The following is a 17,526-nucleotide window of genomic DNA, read 5'->3' on the forward strand; positions in this document are numbered from 1 at the left end:
TAGTTACTATTTCCCAATATACCATATTTGTCCAATTTTTTTTTTTTTAAACTTCTGGTCGCTGGCACATGAATAACATGGATAGAAAAGATTTAGTCAATCATTATCAACAGTTGAACTTTACGGGAAACTTTTATACGCAACATGGAATACTGTCAGCAGAAAAGAAGCCAAACCAAACAAATACATAATACTGTACAATACTCTATCATGTAACTCCCAGTAGCCCTGCGTGTACATGTGTAGTCTTGTTCCCTATCAGATTTAGAGTTACTTTTATCACCCGTTGAATATTATTAGCATTTACACGATTCCCAATGTGTCTGTTTCTTGCTTTTTGAAAGAACAGCAGATTAAAGCCAGTTTTCTTGTGCACTAAACTTGACTCCACTGTCATTTGTCAGCAAATGTCTACAATTGTAGACAGGTAAACTAAACAGGTTGTAATTAATCAGTCTCATCGATTTAGAGCAGTGGGCAGTCATCCTCCAGTGGCAAGTTTTTTAAATATTTAAGCACAGCTGGATGGTGGGTGCAGTGGCCAGGCTCGGGGGAACGGCTCAGTGTGGTGAATGTTTTATTGTGCCATCACAAAGTTAATTAATTACATTAATCATTTACTCAGTGTTAATAGTGTAAATCAAAACCAGTCACTTGTTGAAATGTTGCTGACTCGTGTATTATTATTAAACAAACCATTTTCTTCTTTTTATTTTGATGCAGGCACAGGTTGAAAAGTGGGATATATGAACAAACCACTTTGTCCTGTTTCAGTCAACATACATTTTAAGTGGTTTGATCAATTTTACGTTATTGCTGCTGTATTCCTTTAAAACCGTATCTTTATGGTAGTTTGTTTTTAGACTTTTTTAATTTGCACTGGCAACTGGCCACTGAACTTTGAACCTTGACTGATTTCTCCGAATCACACCCACAGTGCTTGCTGAGGACAAATAAAAATGTCTGCATTATCGTAACTGATGCAATTTATCTTTTGGGAAGCCAACACCAATCACCAGACACTGATCTGAAGGGTGCAGTGTATAAAAAGCTATAGATCTCCTGATAGAGGAAGAAAGTTTCAGAAGACATGAGACAGGCGATGGCTGGAGGTTCTCACTTCATTTGGATTCCCCTGCTTCTCTCCTGTATCGTTCAAGCTTCTGACAACACACATGGTGAGGAACATTAATCCATCTATATTATATATATATATAATATATATATTATATATATTAGCAGTGAATATAATGGAAATATTTTAAACCCTGACTCTTACGTTCAGTTGATTGTTGATGGTGGTTCTTCTCTGTTTTCTCAGTCCAACATGCTGAGACGGTTCTTGTCAAAAATGGAGGAATTTCAGAGTTGGACAAAATCCTTTCAAGGATCCCAGTGAGTCCCTAAAACTGTGACTTATCTGATGTGAGAAGAACCTTGATGTAGCAGTTTGGGTCGTCCTCGTAGTTACATATACTGTCTTCTACCTTGTTTTGTGCCTCAGATAACACTACCAGATGGAATTGATCCCAAAAATGTAAATGTCACGGTATGTACTGAATACTTTTGATGGTTACGTGTGTCTCTTGTGTGATTTGTTGTCACTGTGCTAACTCGTCATAACGCAAAAACCTTTTCTTTGTCTCCTTTTATATTTATCTCAAATAATTTGTTATGTTTTGTTCTCTTTCAGTCAATTACTATCAAATCCTGTTCTGGTGAGTGGTTTTTTATAGTACCAAACAAAATGGCCATGTCAAAGAAATCATACAGCAAATTGTTTTTGGTTTGGCCTTAATGCACATAGTTGGTTAGGGCTGACATGCAGTGGTGTATATAGCAATGTATAAAAAAACAGTGTGATGTTTCACTCATTCGTTTTGCTCAATTTTAATTTAACATCGGTATCTTGCCTTGTCAGGTATGAAGGAACAGTTAGCATTGCTGAACAGGCAACTTCAGCAGACAACTCTCTACAACAGCCAACTAGGCAAGTATTCATTGTTTTAGGACTTGAGGTATTTTGCTAATTAGGAGCGGTGGGCTTACTGTTGCTCTGATACACTGTGAACTCTACACTCTCCGACAGACGAGGAAGCCTTTGGGCTGAGGAGGGAAGTCAGACAGCTGAGACTGAAGCTTGCTACTTGCACTTCGACAACCTCAACAATTACCATCTGTAAGCTTTCCATTGTAAACCTCCACTCTGCATACAGTATGTGGCACATGTGGACATGATACAGCTGGACAAATGTTAAAATGTGCCTATAATTCCTTGACAGCTTATCAAACCCAGCTGCAGAATAAAGTGAAAGAGGAGCTGGAGAAGTTTGATAGTGACACATTTCTGGGTAAGTTCACGAAACTAAAACCTCTTTTTTGAAATAGTTTTTCAGTAAATGTCACAGTTTCTTTATATTCTTCATCATTTGTTAATGCAAATTTGTTTTTTTTTCTAGTTCTGAAAATCCTTGCACTCACCAGGGAGGTGAAAACGTTAGAGAACAGGATCAAACTTGCTGCTAATTCTTCTGAAATCACCACTGGCCCCACAGGTGAGTGTTGTCGTTTTAAAGCTTTGCTCTACATCTGCTGGCAAAGTTTTTATAATTTAGCATGACAATCTTCCTTTGCTGTCAATACAATACACTCCAGTATCACTGCTGGATATTTTCAAAGCTAGTCCTGTTGGGAGCTTCTGTGCGAATGTCTTTTTTCAAACTGAGTTTCTTGGAATGAAAATTTCTCATATGTAACTTGTGTGTTGTAGAGCTACAGCGTGAGCTGCAAGAGAAGGTTGCTGAATTGAATGCAAAGCAGCAGCAAATTGAAGGAACCCGCACAAATTCAGAACTAAGTAAGTTCAAATTCTCACGACGCTTTGGAACAGCTAAGCAGAAGACACTGATCCTTCTCAGTAAATTCATGCCGTAGAAAGTGGTTGTGAATTGACGGTTGTTTGTGTGTGACCAGTTCTTCAGATCATCTCACTGCAAAATCAGATCTGGGATGTAGAACAGGAAGTATCAAGAAGAGGAGAAACTGGTCTTCAGCACAACAGTAAAATTATCGGTAAATTGCTGCTTGGTTGACTAAAATATTTCCATGTTGAGCTACAAAAATTTGAAGCAAGACTATTTAACAAGAAATAACCAAACTCTTTAACAATAAAATCCACTGCTGCTCAATTCAATGCACTCAGTGGTTTTGCTGCCACATCCTCACTTGGTTTGATATCACCACTAACTTGTGAGGGCTAATGTTAGCTAATGTTAGCAAACGTAAAAGGAAATAATGCTGTGTAACACACATTACTGTGTCTCATCACTGACTCTTTGAGTCTTCCCAATTTTTGCTACTAACAATAACATAGCATTTTGGCTAAACAATTTTTATCAAAAGTTTGCTAAATTTAGCTTAAACAACCAATTTTAGCAAAAATTTGCTAAATTGTGTTAGTAGTTTAAGAGTAGCATCTAGCATTAGCTTATAATTGTCATATGTTACTGCAGTGGCAAAAGTTACAGTCTTGCTCAAACATGATTTCACTTTATATCTTCTTTCTGTTTAGCAGTTTAGTTTTATGTCTGTACTTATGTTTCTTTCTCTGCTTCGTCACTTGCACTTCATCAGCTCTACAACAACAACTGGACAGGAAGATCAGCGAGCTGCAACGCAAAGAAGACGAGACCTCATCTGGTCAGTACATCCATCCACATCTGTTAATGTTTCCTGTATAATTTAACAATAGTAACAAATCAGGATCTGTCTGTTTCCTGCCACATATTCTCTGGTGCGTCCTCCAGTCCTGGAGCTGACTGCTGTGAGCAGTAAGATTGCAGCGATAGAGAAGCTCATCACTTTCCACACTGAGAAATCCAGTACTAGTGCTGCTGGTGAGTCCATAAACATTTTGTCTCGATTGTAAATCCTGTCTCTTCTCATATGGACATACCTTTTTTGTAGAGCTGCACGGCGGCTGCATTCTTGTTTCTTTTTTCAGATTACCAGAGGCAAATAAAAGAAAAGACTGATCTCCTTAAAAAGAAGATTTTACAGTTGAATCGCGACGAGAGAAACACAGACCTTAGTAAGTGTGCAGCTCAACAAAATCTCTTTTTTTCTTCTTATTGTTCACTGCAGCATTAATTTGACTCTTCCTTTTTTTTTTCTCCAGCCAACGAAATTTTGACTCTGCAGGCTGAAATGTTGCATATTAGACAAATAATGTCGAGCTCCAAAACATTATCTGATGCCCGACTTAAAGGTGAATGACCCTGGAGCTCTGCGAAACTTGGTTTACTTAAATTTATTAAATTGAAAATCACACTTTTGTCCATTTAGTGTCATATTATGAAATAATCAACTATAAACAAGAGTTTATATTTACAATAAAAAATATAATAATAATTAGTTACTCTACAGCAAAGTCAGAAAAGCATTAAATACTGTTCTTTTTTTTCATCCTAGAGCTGAAATCTCATTTGGACGCGGAGAAGAGACGACAAGAAAACTTAGAGAAACAACTAGGGGAAGTCGAGCCTGGCCAGTCACAACAGAGTAAGTACCATTGTGAAAAAGAGTCAGACCGATCTCTGCATTCATGAATTATAACTATAGCTTAATATAAAGAGTTTAATGTAATAGAATTATTATATATTCATTTAAAATACAAAAACAAAATACTGTAAATTATAGCCTTAAAGTATAAAGTATATTCCAAAATCTGGGCGATGTACTCTTGATATTTTAAATATTGTATCCGCAATACATTGAAGTCTTTGTTTTTGTGTTTTGACCAGTCTTGAACATCATCACCTTGATGAAAGAGCTGAGAGAGCTGAATAATGATGAGCAACAGCAGACAACACCAATAAACCAACTCAGCCGTGAGTCCTGCTTTTCTTATTCTGTTGTTAAATTCATGCAGAAAAGCAGAGATAACACTTTTTCTCTAAGGACTATCCATTAATATTTACACTAAGTTACCAAGGAAAAACATATCTGTGGTTCCTTCTTATGATGGGGTATAATCATGGTGACAAAATGATCCTCTCCTGGTATGTTACTCTCTCTTTCATGTTAAATGTGTGACTGTACATTACTTTGTTTTTAATCAGGTCTTCAGACTCTGCTTCAAGCCAAAGAAAGGGACTATGCCAAAGCTCAGGCTGACATTAAAGGTGAGTCTTTTTTTTTCCGTAGAAGTCAGATTTTTTCACAGTACAATTTTAGGTGAGAACTTTGATCTGACTTCCTCTTTCCACATGACAGAGCTGCAGGGGAAACTGGAGTTAAAGAGTAGAGAATGCTCTGGACTTGAGGAAAGATATGCAAGTAAGCTATAAAAAAATATGACTTCAGTTAAAGGCTCTGATTATTCGTGGTTTAGTTTCAGGTCTGATTTATTTCATGTGTCTCTTTCTATCAGATGTAAAGACTGAATTTGAGCAGAAGATCGCAGAACTCAACAGAACCGGAGACTCCAAAGCGGCACTTGGTGAGTAAAATCCTTCTCAGTTTCCATGATAGACGTCCTTCTGATTGTTTGTGTCAGAATTAAAGACCATGCAGTGATTTCGATTTTTTACTCTGTCGGTCAGTTCTGAACGTGATAAACTTGCACGATGAGCTGAGGACTCTGACGGATCTGATCTCCAGAACACAAGACCCAGACAGCCTCTCGGGTCAGTAACACAGTGGACATTTGACCCTACAACCATGTACAGTATCTGTATTACCATTACCATTAACTGTTGCATTGAGAAATGTGTGTTCTCAATGATCTCTGCTTCTCTTTTGTCCCCTCACAGAGCTGCAGAAGCAACTGGAGGAGAAGCAAGAACAACTGCACTCCATGAATGCACAAATAAAGGAACTTATTGCCAACCCCAAAATAAGTAAGCTAGCTGATTTGATTCTCTGACGATCTGAGTCACTATGTACGTCCTAATCATTAATGTTTTTACTTTGTCTGAGTCACAACCTTGGGGCCTGGACCACATGTGGGGGTGAAGGTCTCAGATTAAACCATCACCGCTGAATTGTGCCTTAAATTCTCCGTCACCTGTAGAAAGTGTGTGCTGTGCAGTCCCGTTTGCTAATCGTGTGATTAGCTGTTGACTTATTAAATCACAGACTCAGAGAAACAATCTCCTCTACCACTAAGACTGTGAAAAAAATAGAGACTAGTCAGTAGTTGCTGGGAAGAAATGGATGTAGGTCCGGTGACATTGAGAGTCGCTCCCACAGGAAAGCATTAAACTGTCTGGAATCACAAGACTGAATATAAGCAAACTCACTGCGTGTTTGTGTGTTTCAGTTTTAACAATCATTGAGCTGCAGAGTGAAATCTGGGACCTTCAGAATAAGGGTACCAATGAGACCACAAGTGACCGTATAAAAGGTTAGTCTATTTTAAATGCCAATTTTACAGTTTAGAGTGAAATTATTTGACAGTCAAGTCAGAAATGACTAAATGGAATTTACATTAAAGAAACTTTTTACTTTTTTCCCAAGAGTTGCAATCCAGAGTGGACAGCCTCATCAGCGACATAGATGGCAAAGGCAACAAAAACACGAAACTGAGTGAGTCTGAAGTAGCTGTGAAAAGTTCTTGACAGTGTTAAAACAGCATCTCTTGGACTAAATTACATTTTTGCTTTCTCTGCCGTGTTGTGCTTCAGTGCTGAAAATCATGACGCTGCAGAGTCAGGTGGAGCAGCTGCAGAAACAGCTGGCAGACCTCGATGTGTTACGAACCTCTCAGGTAACCGGTGAGTATCTCTGACAATCCTTTACAAATCCCCGCATCTCTACAACAGCCGCACTATTTATAGAAAACATCAGCAGACAGAGAAAGTTGAGTTGTATCTTGATTATAGTGTTGGACTTTGTAACTTTCTCAGAGCTCGGGTATGATCTTGGGGCCAAGAAGAAAGAACTGCAGAACTATGTCAATGAGCTCCATGAGAAGAATGAGACGAACACCGGACTGAGTAAGTAAAGAGGGAACATGGTGTCTACATTCATTATCAAGAAATACAGTAGTTTAAAAAGCATTTCTTTATAATGTGATATAATATGTTCCTCAGTTCTGACAGTCACTAATCTGCGCAACCAACTCAGAAACCTAGAGGAGGAACGTCGCAATGATAACACCACATCGTATTTAACAATTACTCGTAAGTATCTCAGTTTCACGTGTGACGGCTGAATGCCTGAAACAACATTTAGCTCTTTGATAACCTCGAGCAAAACTGAATTTTTCTAGAGCTGCAGGAACAGCTGAGGGCGAAAAGGGTGACGTACTCACGTGATCAGGCCGAGATCAAGAGTAAGTTTCGACAGATGTAGAAGATTTCAAAACAACAACAACAACAACAAAAAAACCAACTAACTTTTACTTTGTTTTAAATCAGCCCTTAAGAATCTGCTTCAAGCTGAACAAAAGGCATGTGAACTTACTCAGGCTCAGGTCACAGGTGAGTTGGCCTTTCCTGAATATGATATTCGTAGGTAAGACTCTTCTGAAGGAGGCCTTCGATGACCTGCCGTTCTCTTTTCATTCAACAGATCTGCAGAGTAAACTGAAGTTAAAGAGTAAAGAATGCTCTAGTCTTGAGAAAAGATATACGGGTAAGCAATGAAATATGACTTGAGTCGAAGGCTCTGATGATTCAGGTTTTAGTTTCAGGTCTGATTTATCTTAAGTGTCTGTTTCTATCAGAGACAAAGACTGAACTGGAGCAGAAGATCGTGGAACTCGACAGAGCCGGAGACTCTAAAGCGGCACTCAGTGAGTAAAATCCCTCATAGGAGGCGTCCTCCGCTCAGTTTTCATCCGATTGTGTCAGAAATATAGACCATGTCGTGACGTTCACTCTGTTCTGGGTCAGTTCTCACCGTGATAAATCTGCACGATGAGCTGAAGAGTCTGACGGATCTGATCTCAACCACAGAAGAACCAGAAAAGATCGTAGGTGGGTAACAGCAATCACCGTCAGTGTTTGAGACTAAAATGTATCTGTATTAACCACTTAGTTGTGCATGGAGAAGTAGTTTTCCTTTTATAAAGATTTACAGGAGCAAACACGGCACAGTTTACTTCACTATCAGTCACATGATCTTGAAGCAAAATGGTCTGATTCTTCTCTGCCTCGGCTTCACTGTGTCCCCTCGCAGAGCTGCAGAGGCAGCTGGAGGAGAAGCAGGAGGAGCTGAAGTCCAAGACGGCAGACATCCAGAGAGTGATTGCCGACCCCAAAATAAGTAAGTACGTCACTGTGATGCAGTGTCATCACGCGGGGGTCACAGTTAAACATCACAGCCGCAGGGAACAGAGGAGCGGACACGAGACACACCTGCACACAGCACCTCTGTGAAATCAGCTGCTCTGTGTGATGTGGGTGCTATGGCAACTGGTCAAATTAAAGTTTGAAATTATGAGGCGACAAACCTGGAACTATCACCGCAGTGAACGATGAATTCAGGAAAATCTTTTAAACACTCATTGAAAATATGACTTTTCTTTTCTAAATAACAAACTAGAACTTTAACTTCTCTGTGATTTGTTCATATTTATAATAACGCCACTATAAAAATTGAAGGACACCATCTTTCGTCTGAGACCAATTATTATTACTTCACTATAAGTGTGATTGCAAGTTGAGCCTATAGTATGCAAAAAGTTTTTCATATATATTTATATATATGTGAGGTAATTTCTAAGTTTTTATTCTTGTTCTATGTCCTAATGGTAAATATGATAATGTTTAAATATATGATCACTTCTAAATGAAAATAAAAGTGTTACACAAATATCCAATTTTGTGCTAAATTCACAAACTAATTATTTTACTTATGTTTTCTTCCTTTTTTTGTATTTTCATTTCCTTCTTTTAATTACTTTTCACAAAAAGTCAAAATCAACATCTTATTTATTTGAAAATCATGGGACAAAAATCCCACATGGGGGCACAACAGCAGCCGTGATAGCAGCCAGTAAATTAATGGTCTCAGTATCAGTGTATAATTAAGTCATAGTTGCAATTGGTTATAGTTTAACCAATTGTGGTGAAGGAGATTTCTGAGGCCATGAACCCAGTTAAAATCCCTGCTCCTCTGTTTCAGTTTTAACAATCATTGAGCTGCAGAATGAAATCTGGGACCTTCAGAATAAAGGTACCAATGAGACCGCAAATAAACGTATAAAAGGTAAGTCTATTTTGAACGTCACTGACGCAGTTCAGAGTGACATAATGTGAAACATTAAATCACAAATGACAACATGTTGTCTCCATATAAAACCTTTTACTTTCTCCCCAGAGCTGCAGTCCAGAGTGGACAGCCTCACCAGTGACACAGACGAGAAAGGCAACGAAAACACAAAACTGAGTGAGTGTCAAATAACCATGAGCAGAAAGGTCGCAGACGAGCTGAGCATCCTTTACTTTCCTCCCACTGACCGGGGGGGGGGGGGGGGGGGGGCTCTGTTATTACAGCATCTCTTGAATTAAACTCCGCTCTCTTGTGTTGTGCTTCAGTGCTGAGGATCATGATGCTGCAGAATCAGGTGGAGCAGATGCAAAGACAGTTGTCAGACGTCAATTCAGTAAAATCAACGCAGGTGACCCGTAAGTTTCTCCGACAAAAATCCCTTGCATTTAAATCGCAACCTGATGATGAGGTTGTCTGTAATATTGTCAGTACTGTATCCTGCATTCAACTAATAGATGTAGTTTAACTGCTTTTAAATTTGCCTCAGAGCTTGAAAACGATCTTGATACAAAGAAGAACGAGCTGCAGAGATACGTCAATGAGCTGAAGGAGAAGAATCAGGAAAATGCCGAACTGAGTGAGTAAAGAGGGAACATGACGTCGACATTCACGGTTGAGGAAATAATCTGAAACGTGTTTCTGCATCATCTGTTCTTCCCGTGTTCCTCAGTTCTGAGCATCACTGGTCTGAACAACCAGCTCAGACAGCTACAGGAAGAAAAGCAAAATGAGGGCCAGAAAACTTCTGCTTCAATTACCAGTGAGTGTCTTATTTCCCTTTGACATTATCGAAAAACACGTGTTATCTGCAACTTCTTCTGAAGCTGAACCATATTTACTTTTTCTAGAGCTAAGAGAGCAACTGAAGATAAAAGCAGAGGAGCACTCTCGTGATCAGGATACCATCAAAGGTCGGTTCAGTTCTGACACGGACGTTTCTGCAACAGGAAATAAATAAATAAATAAATAAAAAAGACAATCAATTTGAATGTGAGTGTGTTTTTTGTTTCAGCTCTGGAGAGTAAACTGAACCAGACGGAGGCACAGTGTTCCAGTCATGAGCAGGAGATTAAAAGTGAGAAACTTATTTAATTTATTGATTATTTTAAAGAAATTGTAAAAAAAAAAAAAAAGATATAGGTCCAGGTCTGAACAGTGGAGGGGAAGGCGCCAAGAATATTACTTAAGATTTTACAAAACAAACCCTCCAGAAGATTCAGTTTTTTTAATTCCCATAATTTGGAGATGGGAAGCTTTTTACGGTCACACAAAAATGAAAGAGTCTCAGATAAACTGGAACTGTAATTGATAAACTGGAAGGAGTTCAGAGGTTTCAAGTCGATCTTTGAAATGTTTTTGTAGTGTCATTTCATCGATACTATATCTCCAGAAAATCTAAGAGATTGACATTTTTCCAAATCTGTCAAACAAACTGCGAATCAGGTTTTTATGACAATATCATCCGCGTGCGGTGACAGGAGATGGGTTGGGAACAGAGAGGACGGACACAGAAAGTCTTGCTGAGCAGATATGAACAGCTAAAAGGAGATTAGCAGAAGTGTTTTGTGTTTATTCAGAGAAAGTCTGGCTTTTGATCCGATTTAAGATGAATCAACCGTTGTCATGAATGTGTCCTTGTAGAGCTGCAAAGTGACCTGGACGACAACATGAAGAAGCTGGAGTCTGAATCTGACAGTGTCACCACACTCGGTAAGTGATGGAGCTGTGTGTCTGTTTTGCTAAATCACCAAAGGTCATTTCCGGCCTCTCAATTTCCCGTGCCCGACCATGTGTGAGTGGAAGCCCGCTTTGTGTTGCATGCGACGTAGGTGGTGAGAATAAATATCTCTGGTTCCTGTGTATAAAATTAAAAGCCTGAAGGATTTTATTAGATACATCTTCATATTTTCTTTCTATTAACTCATGATCATCCTGTCTTTTAGGGTTCAAAATGCACAGTAATATTTACCAAGTCCTTCAAACTTGATCACATTAATATTTAGTAGATTTCATAAAACTTGCTGATATGGTTCATATTAGTCAAAAAACAGATCCTTTGATCATGTTGTGGGAAAACAGCTGATTGTAAATGCAGGAAATTCATGTTTTTCTTAAATGCTGTTGTGCATAGAAAGTTTTAAACATGAGGCAAAACTTTAAACAATTTGAATACTATGTTTTAGTTGAACTGTTTTTAAATGTGGTTTTCAGCTCTTCAAGTTTCTACATTGACCATGCAACTGGAGGAGTTACAGAAACAACTGCAAAAAACTGAATCCAAAGCCAAGATAAAAGGTCAGTTTGCTTCATGGCCAAATACTGTAATATATATATATATGACCACAGTGCAGCTCAGTAGCAGAGAAACTACTAAATAATGATCATAGTGAGGCACGCGGAGCGGAGAGCATGTAAATTTAAACACAGTTTTTCTTTTCTCTGTAGAGCTTCAAGCAGAAATAGAGGAAAAGAATAAGGAGTTGGCCAAAAAAACAGAGGAGCTGAAAACAAGAAGCACTCAACCACAGAGACGTGAGTGGGACACATAATGTTTACAGATCGTTCATATTTACACGGATCAATAAATGTAGCAAAATCACTGATATGTACGACACATATGGTCAACATGGGAGATGAATACGTGCTAGAACAGGATTATCATTTAATGTGTGACCCTTCTTTCAGTTCTACAGATTATCACGATACAAACAGAGATAGAGAAGTACATGAATGCTGCAGCAAACGACACAGACTACGTTAGGATCACAGGTGAGTGACAGAAACATGTCTTGGACGCATATACTGAGGACTCCAGACCGACAACGCTGTATAACCTCTGAGATGAATGAAGAAAATAAATAAAATACACGTGTCTCATATGAAATGATGGTTTCCCACGTCTGTTGTCTGCAGCACTCCAAGACCATTTGAATTATCTCGTCGAGGGAATTCAAGATGAAAAAGATGAAAATACCAAACTGGGTGAGTCATTATCTTTATTTATATATATATATATATATATATATATATATATATAATGGTAAAAGGAAACAGTTCTGCCATTGCCTTGTGGTCATGTATCCAGTGAATTTAACGAATCCAACCTTTCTTCTGTCAGTGTTTCAGCTCCTCACTCAGCAAGATGAAATAGCAAGACTGAAGAAGCAAGAGGATAATCAGAGACAGGCTCTGTTAGACAAGATCAAAGGTGGAAAATCCTCTCATTTAGTCCTTTTTCATACATTTTGAGGAAATAAAACATCCATCATTCTGTCTCTCTTGAAGCCCTGGAGGATGAACTGGACGACGTCAGACGTCAGATAGCAGAGAAGTCGCAGCTGCTGGAATCACATGACATGAGGATTCCTAATCTGTGTAAGTGTTTTGCTCGAAAAATAAACATAATTAGGAGGAAAATTATTAATTAGCTTCAGAATACTAAAAGCAGCTTTTTTGTTTTTTTAGCGGCTGAAATAATTGCGCTTCACCAGAGAATCAAACCACTGGAGGATGAAATATCAACCCTCAATGAAACATATGCTGAGAATATGGCAGGTGAAGAACGAAGCGTGACAGTTTCATTGTAAAACACCATAAAGTAAAATGAGACACATTTTGAAATTTCGATTTCATGATTTTGTGTTTCATTGAGCACTAAATCCTTTTTCAGAGCTTCAGGCGAGACTGACTTTGACACAAAAGCAACTGCAAGACAGTGAACTTCGTCTCAAAGACACAGATGCAAAGAATTTTAACTCGAGTAAGAAAGTGTCTTATTTGCCGATGTTTGGTGTCGTGTTTGTTTTTGTTTCCTGAAAGCACAAAGTGACATCGTGTCTGTGTCTCTGCTAGTAATGGAGATCGCTGATCTGAGGGCGCAGCTGAAAAAGGCTCAGAAAAAGGCGTCCAAAGCTGCGGAAAAAAATATCAATGGTTGGTCAATCTGTTTCTGCTGTCATCCAACAATTATTTTCTTTCTGTGCACGCTAGAATAGATGATATAAATACTCCTCAGGCTAACATGTAAAGAGTAAATCTCATGTGTTTTCTAAAACAAACATCCTGAAACTTTCCTCTTCTGTCTGGAATCTAGTTGTGGTTATTTCTGTCTCCTCTCTCAGACCTGGAACTGCAACTTCAATTGCAACAAAAAGCGAACAAAAAGCTGGAAATCACAAATAGAGGTGAGTACTGAACACTGCAGCCTCTTAAAACCAGCTTACATTTTGGGGAATTCACTTATTGCTGAGAAACTGTCTGAGATATTATCCCCCATAAAACTACAACATGTTGTTTTTACCCTTTGTTTTTTTTTTTGTACAGATTAAAGAAATGAGATATAACGTGTTAATTAGTGTAGAGGTGCTGGTTGGTGGATTTTGCTACCTTTGGCCCGGCTAGCTGTTTTAAGTTTAAGCTGTTAAGCTAAGCTAACCAGCAGCATCTTCATATTTATCCTACAGACGTGAGCGTGGTGTTTATCTTCTCATCTAACTCCCAATATGTTGAACAACTTCTTTAAAACTTGCCCATCACTTTTATAATGTCGGTCGGTGTTTGATACGTGCCTCTGTTTTCGACCCCCTCCCTCTGTCAGACTTACAGCAAGAGGTCAAAGAACTGAAAATGTGCTGCAATGAAGCCAACACCCACTGTGAAGGTGAGATCCTCAACGTGACCTTATTGTCACCCTCGACGCACACGTCTGTCCATGAGAGCCAGTGACGCAGTGTTTGCACTGAATATTTAATCAAACAGATTTAAAAAGACAACTGCAACAGAGCCAGGAGGATGCAGATCGCCTGCAGCGGCAGCTGAGGGAGAGGGACGCTGCCTTCAAACAGCTGCAGCAGGATTTTAAAGACAAGACTGAAGAGAATGAAAAACTGCAGTCTGAAAACAGCAGTAAGTTCACGTCTCTGCTCGTACTGAAAATGAGTAGATTCCTCAGGATGTAACAGAGGAAAGGTAACGGTTGACTTAAAGCAGGCAGTTTAATAGTGGGACACTATCCTTGAGGCCCAGTGTGCCATGTGATGTGTTTTCTCAGTTATACATCTCATCAAACAGACAAGCCTTCAGCTAACCTACAGCAGCAGCTGCAGGAGAAGGACGCCCTGGTCAAGCAGCTGCAGCAGCAGGTAGACCAACGGACCACGGACAATCACAGACTGCAGGACGACTACGACAGTATGATCAACCCCTTTGGAAATGCTCATACACACAATCAGTCCATTCACACAGTGTGACGGAGGAAAGATACCAGCTGCTCCACTGATTATTGATGAAATGCTGTTTTCTGTTTCAATGCTAGACCTGCAAAATGAGAAGAACGATCTTGAGAGCAGAGTGCAAGGTAACGCTCACACACACACACACACACACACACACACACACACACGCACACACACGTACACACACACACACTAAAAAAAATGTTCTGTTCTTATTTTCTCCCCAGATCTTCAAGACAAACTAACTGATGTGGAAGATAAGACGATTCATATCAGTGAGTCGCACATTTAATCTTTTCGACATTTCTGTTTCGTGTTATCATTTAAAACCACACACACACACACACACACACACACACTTTGTACTCAACAGATTTATAAGTGTTTAAATCTGATTGTACAGCTGACTTCTCCAGGTCACTCCGCCAACTTTACAAACTAAATTCAGTTTACTTGCTACGTGGCTCTGAGGGAGGTTTTTGTCACGTCTGAGATAACGACCCTGATAGTGACATCATCACGGTTGCCTCAGCTTGGGCTTGGAGACTACTAATTTTTAACAGGGAACCTACATTACAAACTGAAGCTGTGGGGTTTACCGGGCAGAGAGAGTTTAATGAAACAGGCTATACAATTGCATTATGGGAAATGTAGGACCCAGTTGTTTTTGGAGCTTGACCCATAGTAAGTACTAAAAGTCAGGATATTTTGGCATCTGATGCTTCAGTTTCAACCATATGTATTTTGATGTCTTTTGTGACTTGCCCAACTTTATGAAATTGACATATTTCAATAATAAATTTTCCTATTGTCGATTTCCTTTCTAAATGTGATATAAAGATACAAATGATCCACCACATTTTCTCTATTTACAGGTAAGATGACTTTTGATCCGAACACGGCACACCCAAGAATATATCTGTCAACAGATAAAACTGAGATGTCCACTACTGAGGAAATACTTGTCCGCGACAATCCAAACCGGTTTGATGTGGTTCTCGCTGCCTTGGGCAAGTCTGGCTTCTCAAGTGGCAGACATTACTGGGAGGTGTCTGTAGCTGGGAAGCTTTGTTACCACATTGGCATGTCCAGTGAATCTGCTCCAAGAAAGGGATCATTTCCATTCAGTCCAACAAATGGCTACTGGACTATAGTGATGAACAAACAGGGCCAGCATAGAGCTTTAGATAAGAGACCTGTTTCTATTTCAATTACAACGCAACCTCTTCAACTGGGTGTTCTGCTGGACTACAAGGCCGGGCAGATCTCTTTTTACGACTCTGGTGCCAGAACTCATATGTACACATTTGTAGGTCAAAAGTTTACAGACAAAATTCATCCATTTATCAATTACTGTGTTGATGAGGTTGAAAATCCGGCTCCAATAGTTTTACTTAATCCGGGATCAGCTGACTGGATAAAATAAAGAACTGTGCAAGTTACATTTTGTCCTATGTGTCAAAGCTTAGCAATTTAACTCATTTGTAGTCATCGCAGTAGGTAATAAAAGAGTCCCTGAGAATGTAGAAAAGGTCTTACACACACTTCTGTTAGTACTGCTGTTGTATGTTTCAGACAATAAAAACACAGACAACGTAAAACAATGCATTTTGTTTAATCTTTGATGTGTAAAAAAGGATTGGTCCTCTCGTCCATGCCATTCCAGGTGTCTTAATCAATAGGCCCAGTAGAGAAAAAATGGCCTGTATGTTTATTTGTCATACACCCAGATGTTAAACCTGTTTATTTCAAGTTACCACTACTGGGTCACTAAATGGCAGCGCTTCACCCATTACACATAAAGTTCTGAACTTAATATGAATGGTTTAACTTCAAGTCCCATCACAGTAACACAAACATTCCTCCGAAAAAGAAAAACTATCTCAGATCTAATACACACTCTCCACCACATGTCACATTTTCTATCACAATGCAAACATTGCTCAGTCTCTTCCTGCTGTACCAGCTACACTGCTGTAGAAGTGGGCTACAAACACTGGATCCCGCTCCTCCAATATGTGCAGGAAATGATTCCTCTCCTCTTCTCTCCAAGACTCAAACCACTGGCTCCACAGGCGCAGCTGGCATTCAAAGATGTTTGGTAGTCGGTCTCTGACCTTGTCAGGGTGCAAAAACAGAAAGCAGTTGTTAAATGTCAGAAAACACATGACACTCTCTGGACCATCTGTTTGGAAGTGACAGTGCAGAAAATACCTGAAGTGTATTGAGTGAATCTAGGAGGGTGCACACTTTCCCGGGAACAGCTTTCCCTAGCAGGTCCTGCAAGAACCGGTCCCTCTGAGTGGCGGTCCATCCCTGGAACCAGCTCAGGACACACCGCTGCTCCTGGAGGGTTACATAGGAGATGGGCTCCGGGTCTCCAACTTGACCCGCACTCGGAGAAGCGCAGGACAGGTTCTCGAGGCTAGGGGGGCTGAATACACTCTGGGGAGCTGATGGAAAGTCCTCGGGGCTGGGAGTGCAGCAGCCGGTAGCACCGGTCCAGTGTTGTGCTGTCATGGTCGGTGGTACCTCTGTTGAACCTCTGAACCTGGAGTGAATGCTACAGGATGTCTGTGGCTTTGAGTCCGTGGCTGTTAGTGGGCTGCTGTTATTACTAATTTAAGCTTTGGCTGACATTATTGATCCGCGAAACCTTTGGCTAGACACGTTTGTTTCAGCCTGATAGAAAAAAAAAAACAGCTACTCCTGTGTTGTTGGTAATTAGCAATTCCTCTGGTCTGGGGATAGCGTCATGTAGCTTAGCGTAAATCTAAGCAATACCACCGCCGGAGTCTGAATTTAAAGTCAACATCACAATCAACGTTAACTACTCATAACATGGATTGTTTTGTGTAGCCATGATTTTTAAAACGTAGAGTTAAATCACCTAATCTGCCATATAAACCGAAATGTAGCGATGTTGGACGAGTGTCGCGCTAATCTTGCCATAAAACATACAGGAAGAGTGCGCAGTTAACTAGCTTTGTTCTGTAGGAATCAAGCTTGCGCA

At 39.6% G+C, this 17,526-nt stretch overlaps 2 protein-coding genes across 3 annotated transcripts; one reads left to right on the forward strand and one right to left on the reverse strand.

The window, feature by feature from the left end:
* The first annotated feature begins 1,003 nt into the window (after positions 1-1,003).
* LOC111666474 (uncharacterized) lies at positions 1,004-16,117 on the forward strand. 2 transcript variants are annotated; one of them, XM_023421800.2, is made up of 56 exons: positions 1,004-1,178; positions 1,322-1,395; positions 1,505-1,549; positions 1,694-1,718; positions 1,922-1,990; positions 2,090-2,179; positions 2,283-2,351; positions 2,460-2,555; positions 2,771-2,857; positions 2,974-3,072; positions 3,634-3,699; positions 3,807-3,896; positions 4,004-4,090; positions 4,178-4,267; positions 4,471-4,560; positions 4,803-4,889; positions 5,121-5,183; positions 5,275-5,337; positions 5,432-5,500; positions 5,604-5,687; positions 5,814-5,900; positions 6,323-6,406; positions 6,520-6,588; positions 6,687-6,776; positions 6,909-6,998; positions 7,095-7,184; positions 7,274-7,336; positions 7,422-7,484; positions 7,576-7,638; positions 7,730-7,798; positions 7,899-7,982; positions 8,185-8,271; positions 9,133-9,216; positions 9,328-9,396; positions 9,546-9,635; positions 9,767-9,856; positions 9,950-10,039; positions 10,128-10,190; positions 10,292-10,354; positions 10,921-10,989; positions 11,491-11,574; positions 11,725-11,811; positions 11,965-12,048; positions 12,193-12,261; positions 12,398-12,487; positions 12,565-12,654; positions 12,745-12,834; positions 12,950-13,039; positions 13,132-13,212; positions 13,401-13,463; positions 13,877-13,939; positions 14,038-14,184; positions 14,350-14,469; positions 14,594-14,635; positions 14,741-14,788; positions 15,389-16,117. In XM_023421800.2, exons 1-56 carry the CDS (start codon positions 1,091-1,093, stop codon positions 15,937-15,939), a joined length of 4,887 nt encoding a protein of 1,628 aa, XP_023277568.2. In that variant the 5' UTR covers positions 1,004-1,090; the 3' UTR covers positions 15,940-16,117. The 2 variants fall into 2 exon arrangements, with proteins under 2 accessions (XP_023277568.2, XP_087034257.1); XM_087178131.1 differs by lacking the exons at positions 6,687-6,776; positions 6,909-6,998; positions 7,095-7,184; ... (6 more) ...; positions 9,133-9,216; positions 9,328-9,396 and having other exon boundaries at positions 1,005-1,178.
* On the reverse strand, positions 16,113-17,505 carry cunh14orf119 (chromosome unknown C14orf119 homolog). The gene is made up of 2 exons (XM_023421801.2): positions 16,728-17,505; positions 16,113-16,630 (listed from the first exon to the last, which is right to left on the reverse strand). The coding sequence occupies exons 1-2, from the start codon at positions 17,031-17,033 to the stop codon at positions 16,457-16,459; spliced, it is 480 nt and encodes a 159-aa protein (XP_023277569.1). The 5' UTR covers positions 17,034-17,505; the 3' UTR covers positions 16,113-16,456.
* Between the last annotated feature and the right edge of the window lie 21 nt (positions 17,506-17,526).

This window comes from Seriola lalandi, unplaced genomic scaffold (genome assembly GCF_002814215.2).
Source record: "Seriola lalandi dorsalis isolate HSWRI2012SDOR001 ecotype SW California unplaced genomic scaffold, Sedor1 jcf7180002054677, whole genome shotgun sequence".
NCBI classification, from domain to species: Eukaryota; Metazoa; Chordata; class Actinopteri; order Carangiformes; family Carangidae; genus Seriola; species Seriola lalandi.

Excerpts from the sequence above, each read along its gene's own strand:
- LOC111666474 (XM_023421800.2), top strand. The coding sequence starts at position 1,091 with ATGAGACAGGCGATGGCTGGAGGTTCTCACTTCATTTGGATTCCCCTG. Across the intron at positions 5,338-5,431 it reads ACTTGAGGAAAGATATGCAA|ATGTAAAGACTGAATTTGAG; the intron begins GTAAGCTATAAA and ends TCTTTCTATCAG. Across the intron at positions 13,940-14,037 it reads AGCCAACACCCACTGTGAAG|ATTTAAAAAGACAACTGCAA; the intron begins GTGAGATCCTCA and ends TTAATCAAACAG.
- cunh14orf119 (XM_023421801.2), bottom strand. The coding sequence starts at position 17,033 with ATGACAGCACAACACTGGACCGGTGCTACCGGCTGCTGCACTCCCAGC. Across the intron at positions 16,631-16,727 it reads ATTCACTCAATACACTTCAG|GTCAGAGACCGACTACCAAA; the intron begins GTATTTTCTGCA and ends CACCCTGACAAG.